The 19,010-nt window shown below is 37.3% G+C and overlaps 1 protein-coding gene across 1 annotated transcript in view; it reads right to left on the bottom strand.

The window, feature by feature from the left end:
• Nucleotides 1-1,244: 1,244 nt before the first annotated feature.
• Nucleotides 1,245-19,010, bottom strand: part of LOC102601830 (ABC transporter A family member 1) — a 29,260-nt gene continuing 11,494 nt past the window's right edge. The window contains exons 16-40 of the mRNA XM_006350117.2: nucleotides 18,591-18,677; nucleotides 18,016-18,114; nucleotides 17,757-17,941; nucleotides 17,470-17,524; nucleotides 17,296-17,367; nucleotides 16,365-17,072; nucleotides 16,106-16,284; nucleotides 12,244-12,454; nucleotides 11,596-11,679; nucleotides 10,787-10,828; nucleotides 10,598-10,694; nucleotides 8,811-8,938; nucleotides 8,597-8,701; nucleotides 7,569-7,715; nucleotides 6,464-6,727; nucleotides 5,954-6,089; nucleotides 4,631-4,710; nucleotides 4,343-4,450; nucleotides 4,005-4,155; nucleotides 3,059-3,195; nucleotides 2,885-2,959; nucleotides 2,498-2,801; nucleotides 2,260-2,393; nucleotides 1,861-1,919; nucleotides 1,245-1,772 (exon numbers count right to left, since the gene is read on the bottom strand). Coding sequence (XP_006350179.1) covers nucleotides 1,691-1,772; nucleotides 1,861-1,919; nucleotides 2,260-2,393; nucleotides 2,498-2,801; nucleotides 2,885-2,959; nucleotides 3,059-3,195; nucleotides 4,005-4,155; nucleotides 4,343-4,450; nucleotides 4,631-4,710; nucleotides 5,954-6,089; nucleotides 6,464-6,727; nucleotides 7,569-7,715; nucleotides 8,597-8,701; nucleotides 8,811-8,938; nucleotides 10,598-10,694; nucleotides 10,787-10,828; nucleotides 11,596-11,679; nucleotides 12,244-12,454; nucleotides 16,106-16,284; nucleotides 16,365-17,072; nucleotides 17,296-17,367; nucleotides 17,470-17,524; nucleotides 17,757-17,941; nucleotides 18,016-18,114; nucleotides 18,591-18,677 — 3,729 coding nt within the window. The 3' untranslated portion in view covers nucleotides 1,245-1,690. The remainder of the gene's footprint in view (nucleotides 1,773-1,860; nucleotides 1,920-2,259; nucleotides 2,394-2,497; nucleotides 2,802-2,884; nucleotides 2,960-3,058; nucleotides 3,196-4,004; nucleotides 4,156-4,342; nucleotides 4,451-4,630; nucleotides 4,711-5,953; nucleotides 6,090-6,463; nucleotides 6,728-7,568; nucleotides 7,716-8,596; nucleotides 8,702-8,810; nucleotides 8,939-10,597; nucleotides 10,695-10,786; nucleotides 10,829-11,595; nucleotides 11,680-12,243; nucleotides 12,455-16,105; nucleotides 16,285-16,364; nucleotides 17,073-17,295; nucleotides 17,368-17,469; nucleotides 17,525-17,756; nucleotides 17,942-18,015; nucleotides 18,115-18,590; nucleotides 18,678-19,010) is intronic.

A 19,010-nucleotide genomic window follows, 5' to 3' on the forward strand; every position in this document is an offset into this window, starting at 1 on the left:
CATCTATTGCTGAGATGTGGTCTCAGCAAGGGTGGAATATAACCCTTAGGAGGCTCTTAAATGACTGGGAGGTGGATAGAGTAGCCAATTTACTGCAAAGGTTGGAAGATTTTCCGGGACTCAACACTAATCCTGATGCAATCAGATGGAAACATGATAGGGATGGGGAATTTTCTGTTGGAAGAATGTACAAAAGAGACCTGGCAACACACCCGGGGGGCATTTTTGGACCTTGGAAACAAATTTGGAAATCCAACACCCCAACCAAGATAAAGTGTTTCACATGGTTAGTGTGCAGAAGAGCATGTCTGACTCAGGAGAGACTGAAAAAAAGAGGATTTCAGATTGTTTCTAGGTGCTTCTTTTGCCATGAGAAGGAGGAAACAAACAATCATTTGTTCCTCACTGTAGAGTGACTTCCCAGATATGGTATATGCTTCAAAGCATTATTCAAGATCCTTGGGTGGTGCCTGAGCATACTGCTGACCTACTAAACTGTTGGATGAGAAGAGGGGGGAGTAAAACACAGAAAAAATGGTGGAATCTAGTTCCATCTTGCATATGGTGGTCAATTTGGAAGGAAAGAAACAATAGGTGCTTTAAGAATATTACTAACCCAATGCAGAAAGTTCAAGAAAACTGCATTAATACTCTATATTTTTGGTGTAAAGAAGAGGGTATAGATGAAGTAGATCAGTTAGTAGATTTCATAGGCTCTTTGTAATCATGACTATTTGGCCTTTGAATGTTTTTTTTGTTTGGTTGCCAGCATACCCTCATTGCTGATGAATACAACTTTACCATTCTCAAAAAAAAAAAAAAAGCCAATCCGAATACCCTAAATGAAAAGAAATAACCTAACATTTTTCACATACGCTAGGATTTGGGTACTCCATTGATCACTAAACCACACATTTATGTGCATGAAAGAGGGGCACTTTAAAGACTTCCAAATTTTCTAAGATTCTTTTTGATTAATACCTAGTAGCCGGGGCGGAGCTATAGGCGTAAGAGAGTTCATCCAAACTCTTCGTACATTATATATATAAGATCAAAATTATTTTTAAGTACTTAGAGGAGATATTGAATCCCCTTGGCTTCTTCATGCATTTGCGTTTTTGTACTTCAAATTTCCATGGTAAAAATCCCAACTCCACCACTTAAGAAAAGGTGGCACACACAAATCACAATGGACATACCACTAGCTAGCTTACTAGAGAAAGTGCCCAAAAATTAAAACACAATTGAAGCAAAGGGAAGTAACAACATAGCCAACGTAATCCCACAAGAGGAGTCTGAAAAGGGTAGGATCTATGTAAACCCTACCCCTACCTTTATGGGGCAAAGAGACTATTTTCGATAGACTCTTAGCTCAAAAGAATTGAAGCAAAGGGAAGTAATCGGGAAAAAAATAAATCATTCTCCATCCCAGATCATCAACTCATGCTGCTGCACTTGAATACAGTAACATGATCTGAAGATGCTACATTTTAAATTGTGTTAAGGTAAAATGATCATCTTTACTGTACAGCGCGAAAGAACCATTACATATAGGGAATCGCCGGAAGAACTCATTGAGGCCATCGATAATACTGAACGAAAATGTTGATCTCTCAGAAAAAGTAGACCCTCTTCGAACTGGGAAAAAAACGAAGAGGGGAACATTGCTGTTGGATGTGGTAAGGAAGATTCACGAGCTTGCTGCTAAATGATTGAATATCGATTCAAGTGTTGATTGGCTGACGTTGTACTCTGATATCCCAAGCTGGTTTCTGTCGATTTTAAACGTTTGCAACTTGATCAGCATTGAGAACATAAGAACGTACCTCGTAAAAGAACTAAGTATGAAGGAAAGCGTACCTGTTCCTCTCTATGTACCCGAAAACATCAGCGAGTGATAGACCTTCTCCACAAGGGAGCTGAAACAATTTTAAGAACTCATCAGTTGCTGAAGACGATGACCACATGTTAAAAGTTATGAAATAGTTGTCTGCAGTGACAGAGCCATTATGCTGAGGGGTGTCATCGGAAGATTACATTGTTTGGCTAGGTTAAATACTATAGGTTGATTCCCCTTATGTCTACTTTTTTATATTTTGACACCCCTCAATAAAATTTCTGGCTCTGCCACTTGTTGTCTACACACTCTTGGTTAGAAAAGAACGGTTTTGTATGGATGGTGAAAAGTATCATGTTATATATCAACCTAACGAGGAGTTACAGATAAAAAGAGCTACGTCATGTTCAAATGGAAATTACCTGATACTTGACACTCAATCCATTGCAACCTTGAAATGTGGCATCAGGAAATGAAGACAGAATGAATGAATGGATTTTGGTAAACTTCTCCTTAGCCAACCACCACTCACAGAATATCGGCAACGGGAGTCCACCTGGCATGATTTGTAAAGACAGGAAAGCAAATAATAAATTATTACTCACATAAGATGCACTTATCTGTGAACTGGAGACAACTTAAGGAAATAGGTTGACGTACCATCACGAGCCAACTGCTCTGACAACTGGTCACCGAAAATCTTACAAGAGTCTTCAGTTGCAGATACTAATGCTTTCACTCTTTCTTCATTGCCAAACCACTGTCCAACAGCCATGATCATTTCCTTTGATAAGCTTATTTCTGCCGCCGATGCGTCTCCTGGGACTATAGAGTTAGTACCTCCAATGCAAACTTCAATGTCATTTAGTATACTCCTAGAGTGAGGATGAATATCGAATAGCTTTTCTTGAATTATTAAGCAGAGATTTTCCAGATCCATAGAGCTGACTTCAACTGGTTTAACCTGAAGATAAAGATACAGAAGAACGTACAGTTACAGATAATGATGTTAAAAAATGAGTGCTGAAAAACAACGGTCACAAGTACCTCTAGTTCAAGATGATTCCCGAAGCGCGTTTTCAAGTGCTGAGAGCTACCAAGACACCTCAACCTGCCTCCAACCTTGTAATGCATAAAGAATAAGAGGGAAAAAAATCATTGAATTAGGCCTTTGGAACATGAACATAATATATAGACAATGTAAGCACACTAGTTAGATACCATTATCCCAATCCTTGTGCACAGGGCTTGAGCCTCATTCATGCTGTGAGTAGTCAAAATTACAGCTGTCTTTCCTCGTCTAGTTGACAAACGAGATATAACTTCCCACATGAAACGTTTGGCAATAGGATCCATACCTGGAAAAATTGACAATAGAAATCAAGATTTTGTAATAGAAGCATCTAGACAAAGTTGAGCGAAGATGTGAACGGAAAATAGAAAGCCTCGGACTGGGATTTTCCAAAAGCTGTTAGATTCAGCATTCCACTTTGAATGTGTGCATTTTTGGTACATCCAAACATGAGAATGCAAAAATGTGGAAGAAAAACTGATTGTCTAGTACAGGGATATGTAATCATCTGTTGACTGATAGAATTTCGGGTGTATTTTACATATATATATATATATATATATATACCTACACACTTGCGCGGACATACATATAGGGATGCTTGATAAGAGGTTTATCATTGAATTCATCATTCAATTGAAGGAATCTTCCTCAGTATGTGAGATTTCAAAATACTTAAAAGGCTCTTTAATTGTGTAAACATATGTAAATGTGCGAACATTACAAATTTATCTATATTGCAGTAAAATGCCCGTATTTAGTAATGCAAAGATATTACTCCCTCTATTTCACTTTATGTGACTCTTTCCTTTTTAGTCAGTCACAAAAATAATGACATTTTTCTATATTTAGCAACAATTTAACTTTAAAATACATTTTTTACTCTTAATGTGATGATTTATAGGCTATAGCTACACGAATATCTATGGCTTATCTTAGACCACATTCTTGAACTCCGTGCCCAGTTACACACCTTAACATAGATTGGGACAGAAGGAGTATTAAGTTTGATTTGGAGTCCAGAGCATGAAACGAGATCCCAAAAGGGAAAAGAAATACAAACATAAGGAGAACAGTTTAGAGGTGACTAATGACCTGTGGATGGCTCATCAAGAATGACGATAGGAGGATCTCCAATCATTGCAATTGCAACTGATAACTTGCGCTTGTTTCCTCCGCTCAAGGCAAAAGATGGTTTATTTGCATGCTTCATCAGGTCAAACTCGAGCATCTTTTGCATAACAACCTGTCAAGATCTACAAGAGTTAAAAACCATTTGATGGTCAACAAAGACAACTTCAGCTAACAGACATAAGAAGATATTCACGAGTAGATTATTTTTTGACTAATTTGCAGTCATGAAAGTTTAGCTAAATTATGATAGCATCAAATTCGAGTACACTTTTGGACATATGAAATCAAGAGCGACATACATCTTCCAGATCATACTCTGGTACTCCTTTAATTCTTGCGTAGAGCTCAAGATGTTCTTGGACAGTCAGAAATTCTAGTAAAGCGTCAAACTGAGGACAATATCCAATCTGCACGGAGAAGACATAGAAAGTTTATTAGCGATAGTATATTAGCTATAGATCTAACAATTTTGAGAATGTCCTAGATCCAGCTGTGTTAGTCTTTTTCTTTTGAATTCATTTTTTTGATAACTAATCTTTGATAGCAAAATGGAACTGACTTCATTATACAAGAAGAAGGATACGTACATGTCTACGAGCAACCTTGGGATCTGCACGTATATCTTTACCAAAAATGAATGCCGTTCCATCACTAGGGTATTCTTCTCCTGCAATAGTAAATTTAAGTGAATATTTGACCCAACGTTGGTTGATTTTTCAAAAGAAATGAAGAAAAGTAGAAGCACAGTAGGATGTAAGCACAATATTTGCAGGTAGGAACAAAATAAGTAGTTTAAAACACAGACATAACTAGTTAGAATGAAATATCCTTCATGTTTTGTTTTAGTAAAAACATGAAATGTTTAAAAAGAAGCATAATTAAAGTACCTGAGGAACTTTAAGAAATTTAAACCAACCAATTACCAAGAGAAACAGATTGTCAATAGCCAGGCTGTTTTCCAGCAATTGATGATATAAATATAAAGTGGTTTTGTAGAGTGTAGACTTTCTCTATTATCACAAAAATGCATATACTCACAGCTGGGCGCAAGACCACACAGAATAACATTATGTAAGAGAGACGACAATCCAAAATAATCGATGGTCTCTTGAGGGGGTTATTCATTGGGACTTTAGATTCAGAAGGAACCTGCATGATTGGGAGATTGAAGAATCACATAATCCAATTCAGTTTTTGTATGGGCTAGCCACTCCTAACAATTTAACGGATGTATGGAGCGGGCAAGAGAGTGGAAATGGATTATTCACCGTTAGCTCTTTCTATAAGAGGTTACTAGTGAGAGAGGAAGGTACTTTCCCCCATGACTCTATTTGGATTCCTAGAGTTTCGAGGAAGGTGTGTTTCTTTGTATGGTTGGCAGCTGTGCGATTTTAACACCGGAAAATCTGGGAAAGAGGAGGATCACCTACGTTAGTTGGTGCTTTATGTGTAAGAGTGCAGTGAAAATATAGATCATCTCCTATTGCACCGCAAGGTGGCTAATCGGTTATGGTGGGTGATCCTCAATTTGTTTAGGATGCAATGGGTGATGCCGGGCACAGTGAAGGAGGCTTTGCAAGACTCATAGGAGAGGGAAGAGAAGCTCAAGGGTATGGAGTGTTTTCCCCTATCGCAATCATGTGGGTCACTTGGAAAGAGAGAAATAGGAGGGATTTTGAAGGCGTGGAGCAAGATTTTGTGAAGTTATAGAGTAGTGCTTCGTCTCTAGTTTCGTTTTGGTGTACTTATAAGGTCCCTATTTGTATAGATGATTGGGTCTCTTTTGTTGAGAACCATATGTTAATGTAGGTTCTCTTCTTTTGGTATACAGCTTGTATACAGGTTTTATTCCCCATTTGTTAATAAAATTATTTAACATATAAAATAAAATGCTGCAGAACAGATTGTACCAGATAGCATTGACAGTGTTGTTGTCTTTCCTGCTCCATTAGTTCCTAAGAACCCAAAACACTCTCCTTCTTGGACAGAGAAAGTTAGTGAATGGACAGCAGCTTTTGGAACTTGGGACTTCCCTCCGGGATAGACCTGAAAAAGTTGCATACATAATTGAACATAATTAACACTCATTTTTTATTTTTTTTATAACCCTGGTGTCAAGGTCCGCTTTCACTCCTCGGCTAATTCCACGGGATACCTGCCCACCTCACACTAGCAATAGATACCAGGTTACTCTGTCCACTAAGGATGTTCAGGCTAGAACAGATGTGAAGAAATCACCTAGTATTCTTCTTTCGTCTCTATGGTGATTTGAATTAGAGACATCATGGTTCTCAACCCACTTCATTGACCACTAGGCCACACCCTTGGGTATAATTGAACAGAATTAACACTCAAATATTTTTAATGTTTTGATAAAAGCACACAAATATTTTGATCTACAGGAAAGAGAAAATTCATACCTTCCGAAGATTACGGAGGTGGATAACTGCATTATCAGTTGAGCCAGACAAAACTCTGTCTCTCTCTGCTTTAACATCTATGTCCTCGTCGAGTTCAGAAGCAACATCCCCTGAGGATGGTCTCAGAAGAGGTTCCGAAAACCCAAAGGAATTAGCACGCCTAGATTTTCCCAAGCTTTTCCACCACTCATGAATTTTGGAAAGATTTCTTTTTTGTTGAGGCAGGAATTCAAGCCCGAGAGTTATAAGGAAATACACAATGGCCTGCATTGATGGATTATCCAAAATCAAAAAGTTTTCTTAAAACCTAAGAGATCTTAGCAAAGGCTATAAATGAGGTGGCGTACAGAAAGAAGGAAGAAAATCACAAGAGGGAAGATGAATAACAAAGACACGACGGGAAGTAGTAATGCTAAGAGAAAAACAATTGTTCCTTACAATACATAATACATGTGAATGTGTAAATCACAAAACTTGCATCAACTGATCAAAGACTACAAAAGACCAAGAAGAAATATGACTACCAAATGATTGTGCAAAATTTGTGGTCAGCCAATGAATTATTCCATTGTCAGCATGCACAAGCTCAGAGTAGTAGTGATAAAGTAGTCCATGAAGATGGTGGAAATGATTGGCTGTACAGAGTAGCCTTTTTTTCTTTTTTTATGTGGTGATAACTAAATCCTCAAGGACCAGTAGCACAGGGTTCCAAATTCGGTGAATAATGGGTCTGTCCTTCCCGTCTCCAAAATATCAGGCTTTTGTCAGCTGGGTTCGAACTCGCAAACATAAAGGTAACTATTTATGTCAGAAGAGGTAGAAAATGCACCTAATCTTAGCATATTTAAGCATAAATGATACAATCTGGTGGAGATGAATGTCACTTGTTTTCAACAAATGAATTGTGTCTCTTTCCATCACACAAGGAGAGAACAGAGGGGATAACTTAAACAAAACCTCTACCAGAAGATATAGCACACATGAACTTTTTTCTTAAGAAGTAGCTACGAGATGATCAAAGCTGAAATAAGATAAACTTCTTCCAAAGAAAAAAAAATGATCAAGCTTCAATAAAGTTATTAGAGTCAGCAGACCAGATGACTACCTCAGCAGCCAAGTATGATAAGGAAGCACCAGTCACATTCCAGTCAAGTATGTTATCTCTAGATCCATTCTTCATCCCTTGTCTTAAAAGCGCCAATGAAGCTAATCCATCAGCAAAGCAAAATCCCGGTGACAGTCTAAAGAAGTTCTGAAAAGATTGTCCCTCGTTAGTAGGATCACATATGCTACTGAATACAAGAAGAGACATCACTTAATTGTAATTAGATAATGAGTCTCTTGAAACGAAACGATATCTTACTTGGCAATCCAACTAAAGTATTTCATTTGTTATTTCCATTGGTGATAGCATACTTTAGAGTGGTGTAAATAGGAAGTCTTTTTATTAAGAAAGGGCAGGATGATAAACAAAATGCACAAGTTCTCAAGATCATCTAGTTTCACGAGTATTTTTTGGTACATTGATTAGTACTGGGTTTAAATGTTCCATCTTTTCGTTTATCTAGCTTTTCTTCTCCTTCCAGATAATCGATTTAGGACTAGTAAAATACTCGCTCAATATTCAGTTGTCACCAGAGTAGTCATTCCCTGATCTTACTGCTATCTAGGGAAAGCTTCCACGTGACTAATAAAGTAAAGCTTGTAGAGAAAAATTGATTTCAATATTTCAAACTTTGGCATCAGAAGGTTTAAAGGGAGCTTTCGAACAATGGTAAAGTTGTTTCTAGGTGACCAATAGGATATGGATTCTAGTCATGGAATCAGCTACTGATGCTTGTGTCAAGGTAGGCTGCCTACATCCCCCTTGGGGTGCCGGCCTCCCTAGACCCTGCGTGATATCAGGATGCTTCATGCACCAGGCTGTCCTTTTTTAAATCAAAGGGTACAAAGATTTAGGAGCTAGAAATCCTACTATCTGCAGTAACAGTAGCTCAATGCATGGAAAATGACAATTATTAAATAATTTTTAAAAAAAAAAATTCTAAAGGATGCCCTTAAATTCTAAAGCTAAAACCATACACATAACAAAATATAGTAATTCAGAAAAAGAAATATTTTAGGTCTTCCAACCTTGAGAAGAGAATTTAAGTGTGTTGTAGAATTTATATATCCCATTATAAAGGACATAACCATAAGAATGAGGCCAGTGAAAACTTGAATGAGAAGGATGACATTCTGCATGTAAAAACAATATTAGGATCAGCAAAAAAAAAAAATTCCGATTGGTATCATGATAAAAAATATTCAACAGCTCAAATCTTCAGATATCCTGCATAACATATACCTGAGCCATGCTGTGCTCGGAAAAGAAGAATGTGAGGCAGTATGTTGATGAAGCAATTGCTAGTCCATATTCAAGAAACAACAGAATTGTTGGGATGAGAGAATCCTTTCCAATAAATTGATCAAGACCTACAGAAACAGTTCTTTTTAAGATTTTGGATAGTGAAAATCGGATTTAAGAAAGAAGGTAATTATGAACAAACAAAAATAATACAACTTAATGTGGTATTGAACAGAGAAAAAACACCAATGTCATAAAGTGGATAGAACTAATGAGATATACTAAAGAATGTCCCATCTAAGTGATGACCTTCCTCGACAAGGAGGTTTAATCAAGGATAGGAAAAAGAAACATATGATCTATATAACATAACAACAACATACCCAGTGTAATCCCACATGTGGGGTCTGGGGAGGGTGGTGTGTACGCGGCCTTATCCCTACCTTGTGAAGGTAGAAAGGTTGTTTCCGACAGACACTCGGCTTGAGTAAACATATCAAAAATCAAGTATGTGAAGCAAATATAATCGCGAAGAAGTCATGCTGAAAACAACTAAGAAGAGGACCAAGTAGCAACAACAAATGATATGATAATTGAAGCAAAGGAAACAACAGGTACTGATCAGAGAACTAGACAAAATTCGACTACCTACCAACCTTCTACCCTAATCCTCGACCTCCATATCTTTCTATCTAGAGTCATCTTCTCGGTAAGCTGCAGGTGTGCAATGTCCTGTCTAATAACCTCTCCCCAAGACTTCTTCGGCCTACCTCTACCTCTCCTGATAACCAGTGATTCGTATAATATATGCTAGAAAATGAACCTTGGATCTAGCTCAACCCAAAAACTAGCTCATGAGGTGAGGATATCCAAAGACTATATAAGATGACAACAAACCATACCATCAACAACTGTAGGACTCTAACACTGACCTGCAAGCCCACGATTGAACATGGCTTCATAACTTGCGGTCTAACTCAACCCCCAAAAATAGCTCTACAAGGAGACAATAGACCATACCCTCAACCAATGTGGGACTCTAACAATCGTTTCTGTCATCACAGATCGAACCAGCCAAAGTAGCGCAGTTTAGATACGATGGAGTAACTATGGGTTTTATCTCAATCTCATGTGAGACATCGAGTAACTTGGGAATAGTACTGTGAAATGACAAAGATGCTGCTGAAGGAATTATAAGACAGACTAGTAAAAGAACTATTTAAGGACAAATGTAGAGGAGAGTGAATTGAAGTAACAAAATCCTTACTCTTCAAACCAACGAAGGATATGAAAGAGGATATTAACTAACTGAAGACATATGTATACAGAATCACAAAGTTAGAAAGAAATCGAGATCCACAACAATGCATCACAACTATGGATCCAACTTTTCTATTTTTTCTTTCATCAAATATGATCTACTACTATTATTTATTACTTGATCAAAACCTGGGATAAACCTGTTAATTAGACCCGTCAGGTATTTCAAATTTTCAACTGAGGTCTTTAATCTAAAAATGATATCTCATAAATGAAATGGCTCTTTGAAATGTTTTCACAGTGAATGGTAGGAGAAATCTGAAACTTCTCCACAAGAATCTCATAAAAAAATGCAATCTACAACAGAAATAGTACAATCTATGAAGAGAATAGTAACAATTTAAGCAAAGTGAAGCTTTTGCAAAATTCTTTTTGAACTTTTAAGACCTAAATGAAATATTCTTGACAATCAATCATTTAAAGTGAACTCCTTTTTGTATAGACAGATGGGTCAGACTGCAGCATACCAAATATCCAAAAGAGAACTAACGCGAATGATGAAGGAAATAAGAAGCTGATGAAATCCCATATATATGTGGAAGCCCAATATGAGAGTATGGACACCTGCAGAATTTGGGAGCATGAAAGCATCATTGAAAAAGCAATTCTTAAAATAAAGGATAGACTAAGACATGTCAAAGAGAGAGCTACTATACCCCACTGATTAGCTGTTGATGCTTAGCTTTCACTTCACGTTCCTACAGAAAAAAACAAAAATGAATACGATTGGTTTCCAGCCAACACAGTGGTTATACTTGACAACTCAAACAAATTGCAGAAATCACTCCTCCAAGGATGAAATAAAATCCAGAACAAATGAACACGCCAATTATGGATGAGCACCATTGTTATGTCTTTTTTCTTATGTGTGAGAAACGCTAGAATATCAAGAGAAAATGAGTTCAGATCACACGTCTAGAATCATTGTACTTTAAAAGGGGCATCTTGTGCACTAATCTCCCACTATTCATGGGGTCCGAGAAAGGTCCAGACCACAAATACAGCCTTACCCTGCATTTTGCGAGTGGCTGTTTCCAGTTCAAACCCGTTACACCAAGGGTCCCCTATCATTGTACTTGAATAAAGAAACTAATATAAAATATTCTACTGGATACCTTAAGATGCTCTCTATTTTATCATAGAAAAACTTACTTTCTTAATATAGAGACTGATTATTTCCTAGCCTAATACTCCTATACAAGGAGCACCTTTTGAACATTATTGTTTTAATAAGGCAGCACCTCTAATTACTTCATAAAAGATTCTCTTCCTCCGAATCCCTCCCAATTCAAAGAGGAAGGTATATTCAGACCCAGACTTTCCAGCAACTACTTACAATTATTTGATACTGAGCTCTTTTAATTTTCAATCAATCAAAGTTAGATCCACCCAGTGGGATCAAGAACACCTATAAATATCATTTCTTAAATGCAATACAATTTTCTAGGAGAAAGAGTAAATTTACCTTGACAATCGCCACCGCGAATGAGGCAGGAATAAAAGAAAAGGCTATAGTGATTACAACTGCAGCAGAAAAGGCGTCGAGATCCTAAAACACAAATGAAGGATACAAGATAACCATATAAGAAGCAAATTCAGAATTACATCATTGACTGATGTATTATAAAGCAATAGTGTCAATAAAATATTGGGAAATGCAAATTGACAACTTGTTATTTCACCAAACTATTTATGGTTAAAAAGAGTATGTGTCGGTGGTAAAAGACTAGCTTCACACATTAGTAATCTGCACAAGATTCGAGTACAGAATCTAGGTATAGTAAAAGATATAGTCACAAAACTTCCAGAAATCAAAATGAACTGTTAGATAAGACATGTTATAGATGATGTTTTACTAGTTACATATAGCACATGTAACTTAAACCCGTGAAACAACCTGCAACACCATTAAACCCAAGATTTACTTTGACAGATTACCATGTTAAATTTTATTTACAGGAATAATGTATCGCCCAGCAAGCATGACTTCACCATTGCTCGTTCTTTGAGAAATAGTCAGTAAAAGAATATTGCAGCGGAAACAATTAACCAACAGATTGCGTAGATTAGAATGCTACAATTTCTTCAATGATAAGATGATAGCAAATCATACATGATGTTGCTGATGCTGGCTTGCCGTCTGCGGCAAAGGGTGGTTACGAGTGTGAATTGTCATATTTTCATTTTGTGTAGATAGCCTGAGTATTGCTGAATTCATCAAATTGATAAATGTAGGAGCAGAATGCTGGCAAGTACTGTTGTATAGAACAGTGTACCCAAGGCTCCCATCACCACTCTGATTATCCATGACTATCGCTCCATACCTGCAATAGAATATGCATGAAACTGATTTAATGAAGGAAAATCTAATTCATTTGGCAGACCTATTAAGCTAAATAAATAACCACTGCAGGCAAATCAGGAAGAAGTAGAATGTATAATATGAACATCATATTCAATCGGAATTTGATGAGATTTCATTTACTTGCATTTGAAATAGTCTAAAGACAATAGGAGGTTTCTGACCATAAAAGATGCCCAGGGTAGTACAGAATATCTTGTCAAAGCGACTTGTGTTATTGTAATTCATCTTCACAATAAAATAATCCAACCACCATTATGTGTTATTGATACATGCATTACATGTCATGAGTTGGCACATTTACGCATGTTAGGCATACTTGTTGTAAGCACATTTACATGTGTTAGGCATAGAAGTCACATGCCTAATTGCCTGCAACAGTAGGGGTTGGCCTTCTGGGTCGAGCTCCTCGCACGGGGTTTGCCTAGTGCGGTTTGCGAGCTATTGCATAGGAGCGGGATTTACCCGGTGCGCACCCAAAGGGTAGCGGTTGCAGGTTCCCTTGTCATCAAAAAGAAGTCATGCCTAACATGTTGTAAGCATATTTATGCTTGTTAAGCAAAAAAAAGAAGTCTTCAACCCACATAGAAGTAAATTCCATGTGTGTAAGGGTGTTAGATAGTACACTTTATCCCCATTCCCTCATTTATATAAACCTCGACCACTCCACCTATTGTCGTAAGGTTTTAGTTGGATACTCGCAATATTTTGCATGGTGTTAGAGACAAACCCATCCAAAGTCTTGTTAATCCAATCTTGGGCCCCCATGTTATATTATATATTATATATACACACCAATGTCTAAAACTTAGCATACAAAGGGTGTTCAGTATCTCACATTGATTAAGGGAATGGACCCGTGTCTCCTAATATGATCTTGGACAATCCTCACCTCATGAGCTAACTTTGCAGTTGAGTTATGCCCAAAGTCCATTTTCTTAACAATATTCACCAAGGAAAACTATTATTATATCTCCTTTTCTCACGTGTGAAAACATAATAATTCATGTTTTAATTTTAATAATTGTAATTGAATGGAAGATGTTGTCTTATTCCAGTAGGTGAACAGTGAATAAATACAATACATAAGGTGCTAACTAAGGAAAGAAATAAAGAGTGATTCCTACAGATCTGCAGTGATCCCTATAAATCTGCTACCTATATATAGCTATGTATATTACTACGATTAAATCTATATACATTCTATAACAATAATAATGTACTGTCTCTAACAGATTAAGCTGCTTCTAGATTTGGTGATCACACACTTCAATCAATGTGAGACACTCCCATTATATCAACCAATGTGGGACACACAAACACGCACATTCAGGATTGGATATATGGAGCATAAATAACATAACAAGGGGGTTCCAACATTCGGAAAGACAACAACAGAAAGGAGGACGGGAATGGATCTCTAAGACCACATTAGGAAAAAATAGACATTTGGCTTAACTCAACCACAGAACATAGAGCAAATGGTGAGGATTAACAAAGACTAATAAGGAGACAATAGATCATTGTTGCAATAAATGTGTGACACTGTTACACCCCCCACCCTCCACAAGCTTAGACTAGACATCGATTGGGAATAACACGGGGCTACAACATTAGAACACACAATAACAGGGATGAGCTATAGATACTTTTCCTTTTGGAGCACTAGTAAAATACTAACCTGTGAGAAATATAGGAAAAAAATATTATTGAATTGTTGTTTTGTCTACATTATTACATTGAGATCCTATTTATAGACACTAGAATACAATCCTTTACCAAGTAGGATACTATTTACTATTTCTATTCCTATTTGTATTTCTATTCTTATTTGTATTCCTATTTCTATTCTAATAGGCTTGTATAAACCTATTCCTATTCTAATAGAATTGTATAAACCTATTCATATTCTAACACTCCCCATCAAGCTCCCCCTCAAGCTAGTGCATACAATTCATGTACCTAGCTTGTTACAAATGTAATTAACACGAGGACCGATGAGGGGCTTGGTGAGATATCAGCAAGTTGATCACTAGACTTCACAAAATTGACAATCAATCTCAATGTGCTCAATCTTCTCATGAAATACTGAATTTGATGCATAATGCCGATAAAATACAGAGTGATAAAATTACAGTGTTGAACTTCCCAAACTAAACTTGCAAAGACTGTTTCAGTTACACAATCGACATACAAGGCTACTAAACCCTCCTGAGCAACAAAGTGCTCAAAATCTAGTATAAAGTATATGGATCATGTTGGAATCAATAGATGAGTCGATATTAAACAAGAAAGTCACCGAAAAATTGGTCGGAACATGCTCATACGCCGGAGTATTAGATTTGATGGCTGAAAGTGGTCATAATCTAAAAAATAAAATTATATAGGTAGGGTCGGAATGATGGCACAACCCAACTAGAAAATAGAAATTATATAGAATAGTTTGAATTGAATGGAACGACCCCATTGAAAAAGAGAAATAATATGGGTAGGGTCAGAATGATGGCACGACCCTACTGAAAAAAGAAAAATTATACGGGTAGGGTTGGAATGATGGCACAACCCTACGCAAATCAGATTTGAGGAGTCACCGAAAAGACGAATGGAACTATGCAAATCAAATCTGAGTCGTCACTAAAAAAGACACATGATGCTATGCAACTCAGATATGAGAAAATAGTTCGAAAAAAATCCACGGTACTACACAAATTAATTATGAAAAGTAGTCCGGAGAGATGCACGGTGCTACGCAAATCAGATATGCAAAAAAGATAGTCAAGGATGGCACGGTGCTACACTAATTAAATATGAGAAAGTAGGCCCTAGAATGATGGCACGGTGTTGTGCTACACAAACCAGATATGAAAAAGTAGTCACCAGAAAGATTGCACGGTGCTGCAAATTAGATATAAGAAAGTAGTCATCGGAATGATGGCACGGTGCTACACAAATTAGATATAAGAAAGTAGTCATCGGAATGATGGCACGGTGCTACACAAATTAGATATAAGAAAGTAGTCACCAGAATGATGGGACGATGCTACACAAATTAGATAATGAGAAAATAGTCACCAGAAAGATACACGGTGACCTAACTTTTGCTAACATAATCATTGGCCGGACGGGCGGCATGTATGGATAATAGCCGCTCGCCGGTAGTGGAAGCTCTTTGATTGTTTACCAAGATCGTAGAGGCTCTGATACCATGTGAGAAATATAAGGGAAGAATATTATTGAATTGTTGTTTTGTCTACATTATTACATTGAGATCCTATTTACAGACTAGAATACAATCATTTACCAAGTAGGATATTATTTACTATTTGTATTCCTATTCCTATTCTAATAGGCTTGTATGAACCTATTCCTATTCTAATAGGATTGTATAAACCTATTCCTATTCTAACACAACAACAACATACCCAATGTAATCCTACAAGTGGAGTCTGGAGAGGGTAAGATGTACGCAGACTTACCCCTACCTTTGTGGGGCAAAGAGATTGTTTCCAATAGACCCTTGGCTCAAAAGCGAAGCTATTTGGGGAAGGGTTGCAAGAAGAAAAAAAATGACAGCAATTGTTTGAAGCTGAAGATGACTTTCAGAGTAACTCACCTTGACTGATAAGATTCATTGAAGCTAGACATCAGATATTCACTCATTGAAAGTAGGACAGGGCCCAAAGTTGATCCTGCTGCTTCTATGGCGTCGTTCAATGCCTTGGTAGAATCAGGAAACCTGTATGTTGTCTCTTGATACTTTTGGATCCAGCCTCCATGGACATGGTTGGCAACCTGCACAGTCAAAGCATTGATGAAGAACCTTTAAGTATGATTAGAAAGAGTAAACATGCGGCCGTAAATAGTAAACAGACCTCCTTTGCTATAGGAAAGGTGAGGTCAAAAGGAATTGGACCACCTCCACCACCACCACTCAATAAAGGATTAAAGTACGAGGTAGTGAAGAAGACTGGCTGCTGATCGGGATGTGGCTTAAGCTTAAGAAACAGCAGACCAAGAAACAAAAAGAAGGCAGGAATTAACAGCTGGAATACAATTGTTTTCTGATCTCTTTGGGCTGATTTCGCTCTCTTAATAAGTAGGGCTTTCGAGTGTTTCCAGAAAGTAGACCTTGACAGTATACAACAGCAACAGCACTGCATTGTCACAAGCCTAATGACACTTGAAACTGCAGTCCATATTAGATTACAAGCTGAACCAATTAAGGTCACCATAAACCAAATGACTCCAAAATAGTTTCCACACAATTTGGAAGGGAAGAATGTCTTCGGAGCATTAGTTTGGCACACTTTTAAATCAACGGAATCACATAAATTTGGATCCGCTTTCTCTTCAAGGAGCTCTGCTTGATCGAAGTCACCACCAGCAACCCTCAGAAACACTTCCTCCAGAGTTGTGACAGATATGCCATAACTCTCAATGCCAAGATTGTCTACCTCTCTATAGTCTGTTGTTTCAAATCCAGGGTTGAATCTTCTCATGCAGCGCTCTATTTCCCGAAACATGCTCTCAAAGGAGGATGAGGATGCTAGGGGAAGCTTGAAGGAAACCTCTGCTGCAACCTAAAATAGTAGAAAGTTTTTACTGTTTGGCACGAGTAACAAAAGTTTCTTGTCGATAGAAAGTTTTTCTTTTCCTCATCTTTTTTATGTGATTGAGCTCAATATGCAAGTAGGCATCCTAAATCAAACTCCATAGTGAAAACACATCAATACGGAAGCTATTATAGAATGAGAAAGAAGGGCAAAGGAAGGGAAAAATTAAATATTGAAGAAAGAGAAGTACTTCGCTCACGCATGTGGCAGAAGGTACATGGCGGTAAACAATATCAGCAGCTACTGAGGCACCTGGTGCAGTCTGCAGAAAATAGCAATACCACCAAGAATCTTAGAAATGATTATTTTGAGATATAAAGGCCCCAACATTTAAGAATCGTTAACCTAGCTAAGATGAGCATACCTTAACCAGAGTAAGAGTGTAACCAACCCCATACTGATGTTTCAAGAAGATTGAACTGTCAAGAAAATGAAAACTTGGTAAATAAATTTCACAAAGGACATTAAATTATAAAAGCAGCATTAACTCATGGCTACAGCGAAGGCCAAGTAGTCTCAAGATGGTCACTCCTCGTAAGGGTAGCAGAGTACACCTTTCCTAGCGCCATGTGTTCTATAAGACTATAACCCCAAGTGAAGCAAAAAAAAATTCCAAAATAAACTGAAGTTCTCAGTCGCAAAGAGAAACACCTTCCACAGCACTTTAGAGAACCATTGGCCATGATAGCAATCCGATCTCCTAGCACATCAGCTTCATCCATGGAATGTGTTGTAAGTAATATGATTCTTCCCTTCTTTTTTCTTTTAATCAGCTGCCAAGTTAACCGCATAGAGTATGGATCCATTCCACTTGTTGGTTCATCGAGAATAATAACCTAAGAAGTAGACTAAAATTTTCAGGAAGTTTCAAGGCACAATCAATGAACAAAATTGTTTAACCTGTACTAACCTTACTGTTCCCTATAAGAGCTATCCCAAGGGACAACTTCCTTTTCATACCTCCAGAAAGAGCTTTAACAACAGTATTAAGCTTGTCTGCCAATCCAACCTAATCAAACATAAAGAACAAACATCCCGTCCACGGTCAGCTTATAAAGCACAGAAGGATGAGTTCTGAATTAAGCCATGGAAGAAACAATTTAACAAGCAGGACCACCAAGGGGAAAGGAGAGAAGCTATATTTGTCATAATTGTCAAGAAACAGGGCTCATGCAATCAATAATTACTCATCCTATGTGAAGGCTCTATGCAGGAAAGTCATTTATATTGCATAAACTAAACAAAAGAAACTTTAGATTTTAACTACTTATTATACAACATAGGACCTTTTCAGCTTTTTTAGTTTCCAAAAGTATCTAGTGCTCTATCAATCAATTTAAAGTCCACTAGTTCATCTTGATAGAAAAAAGGTGACACCAGATATTTTGTACAGGAAGATAATTTAATCTACATTCAAGATTCTAGAAGATATAGCACCGTAATCCATTTATCGGCTATCTCAAGAGTGCTCAGGGAAAAACTCACCTCATCAACCATTTCAGTCACAGCCTTTTCCTTAGAATCTTCAGAAACACCCTTTAAATCAGCGAATATTTCCAAATGTTCCTTCACCTGGGAAAAATCATTTAACCACGATACGGTCATGAATAGGGGACAGTATACACTCGCAACTAAAAGCATAGAGCACATGAACTTCTAAAAAGAAAAATATGAAACAAAAAATAGAAACATAGCAGAGGAATGGACCATGCAACAGAAGAGTTTCGGCGATGTCCCAAAACATCATCATGCAGCGAAAACTTGATAGAAATATCATCATTATGTAGAAGAACTTATTTACTCCACTTGTGGGATTACACTGGGTATGTTGTTGTTATAGTAGTAATAGTAGTAGAACTACTAGGATCACCAGAAGTGTTCAAAAATCTTTGGCTCTATACTGGT

Source organism: Solanum tuberosum, unplaced genomic scaffold, assembly GCF_000226075.1.
Source record: "Solanum tuberosum cultivar DM 1-3 516 R44 unplaced genomic scaffold, SolTub_3.0 scf00118, whole genome shotgun sequence".
Classification (NCBI taxonomy): domain Eukaryota; kingdom Viridiplantae; phylum Streptophyta; class Magnoliopsida; order Solanales; family Solanaceae; genus Solanum; species Solanum tuberosum.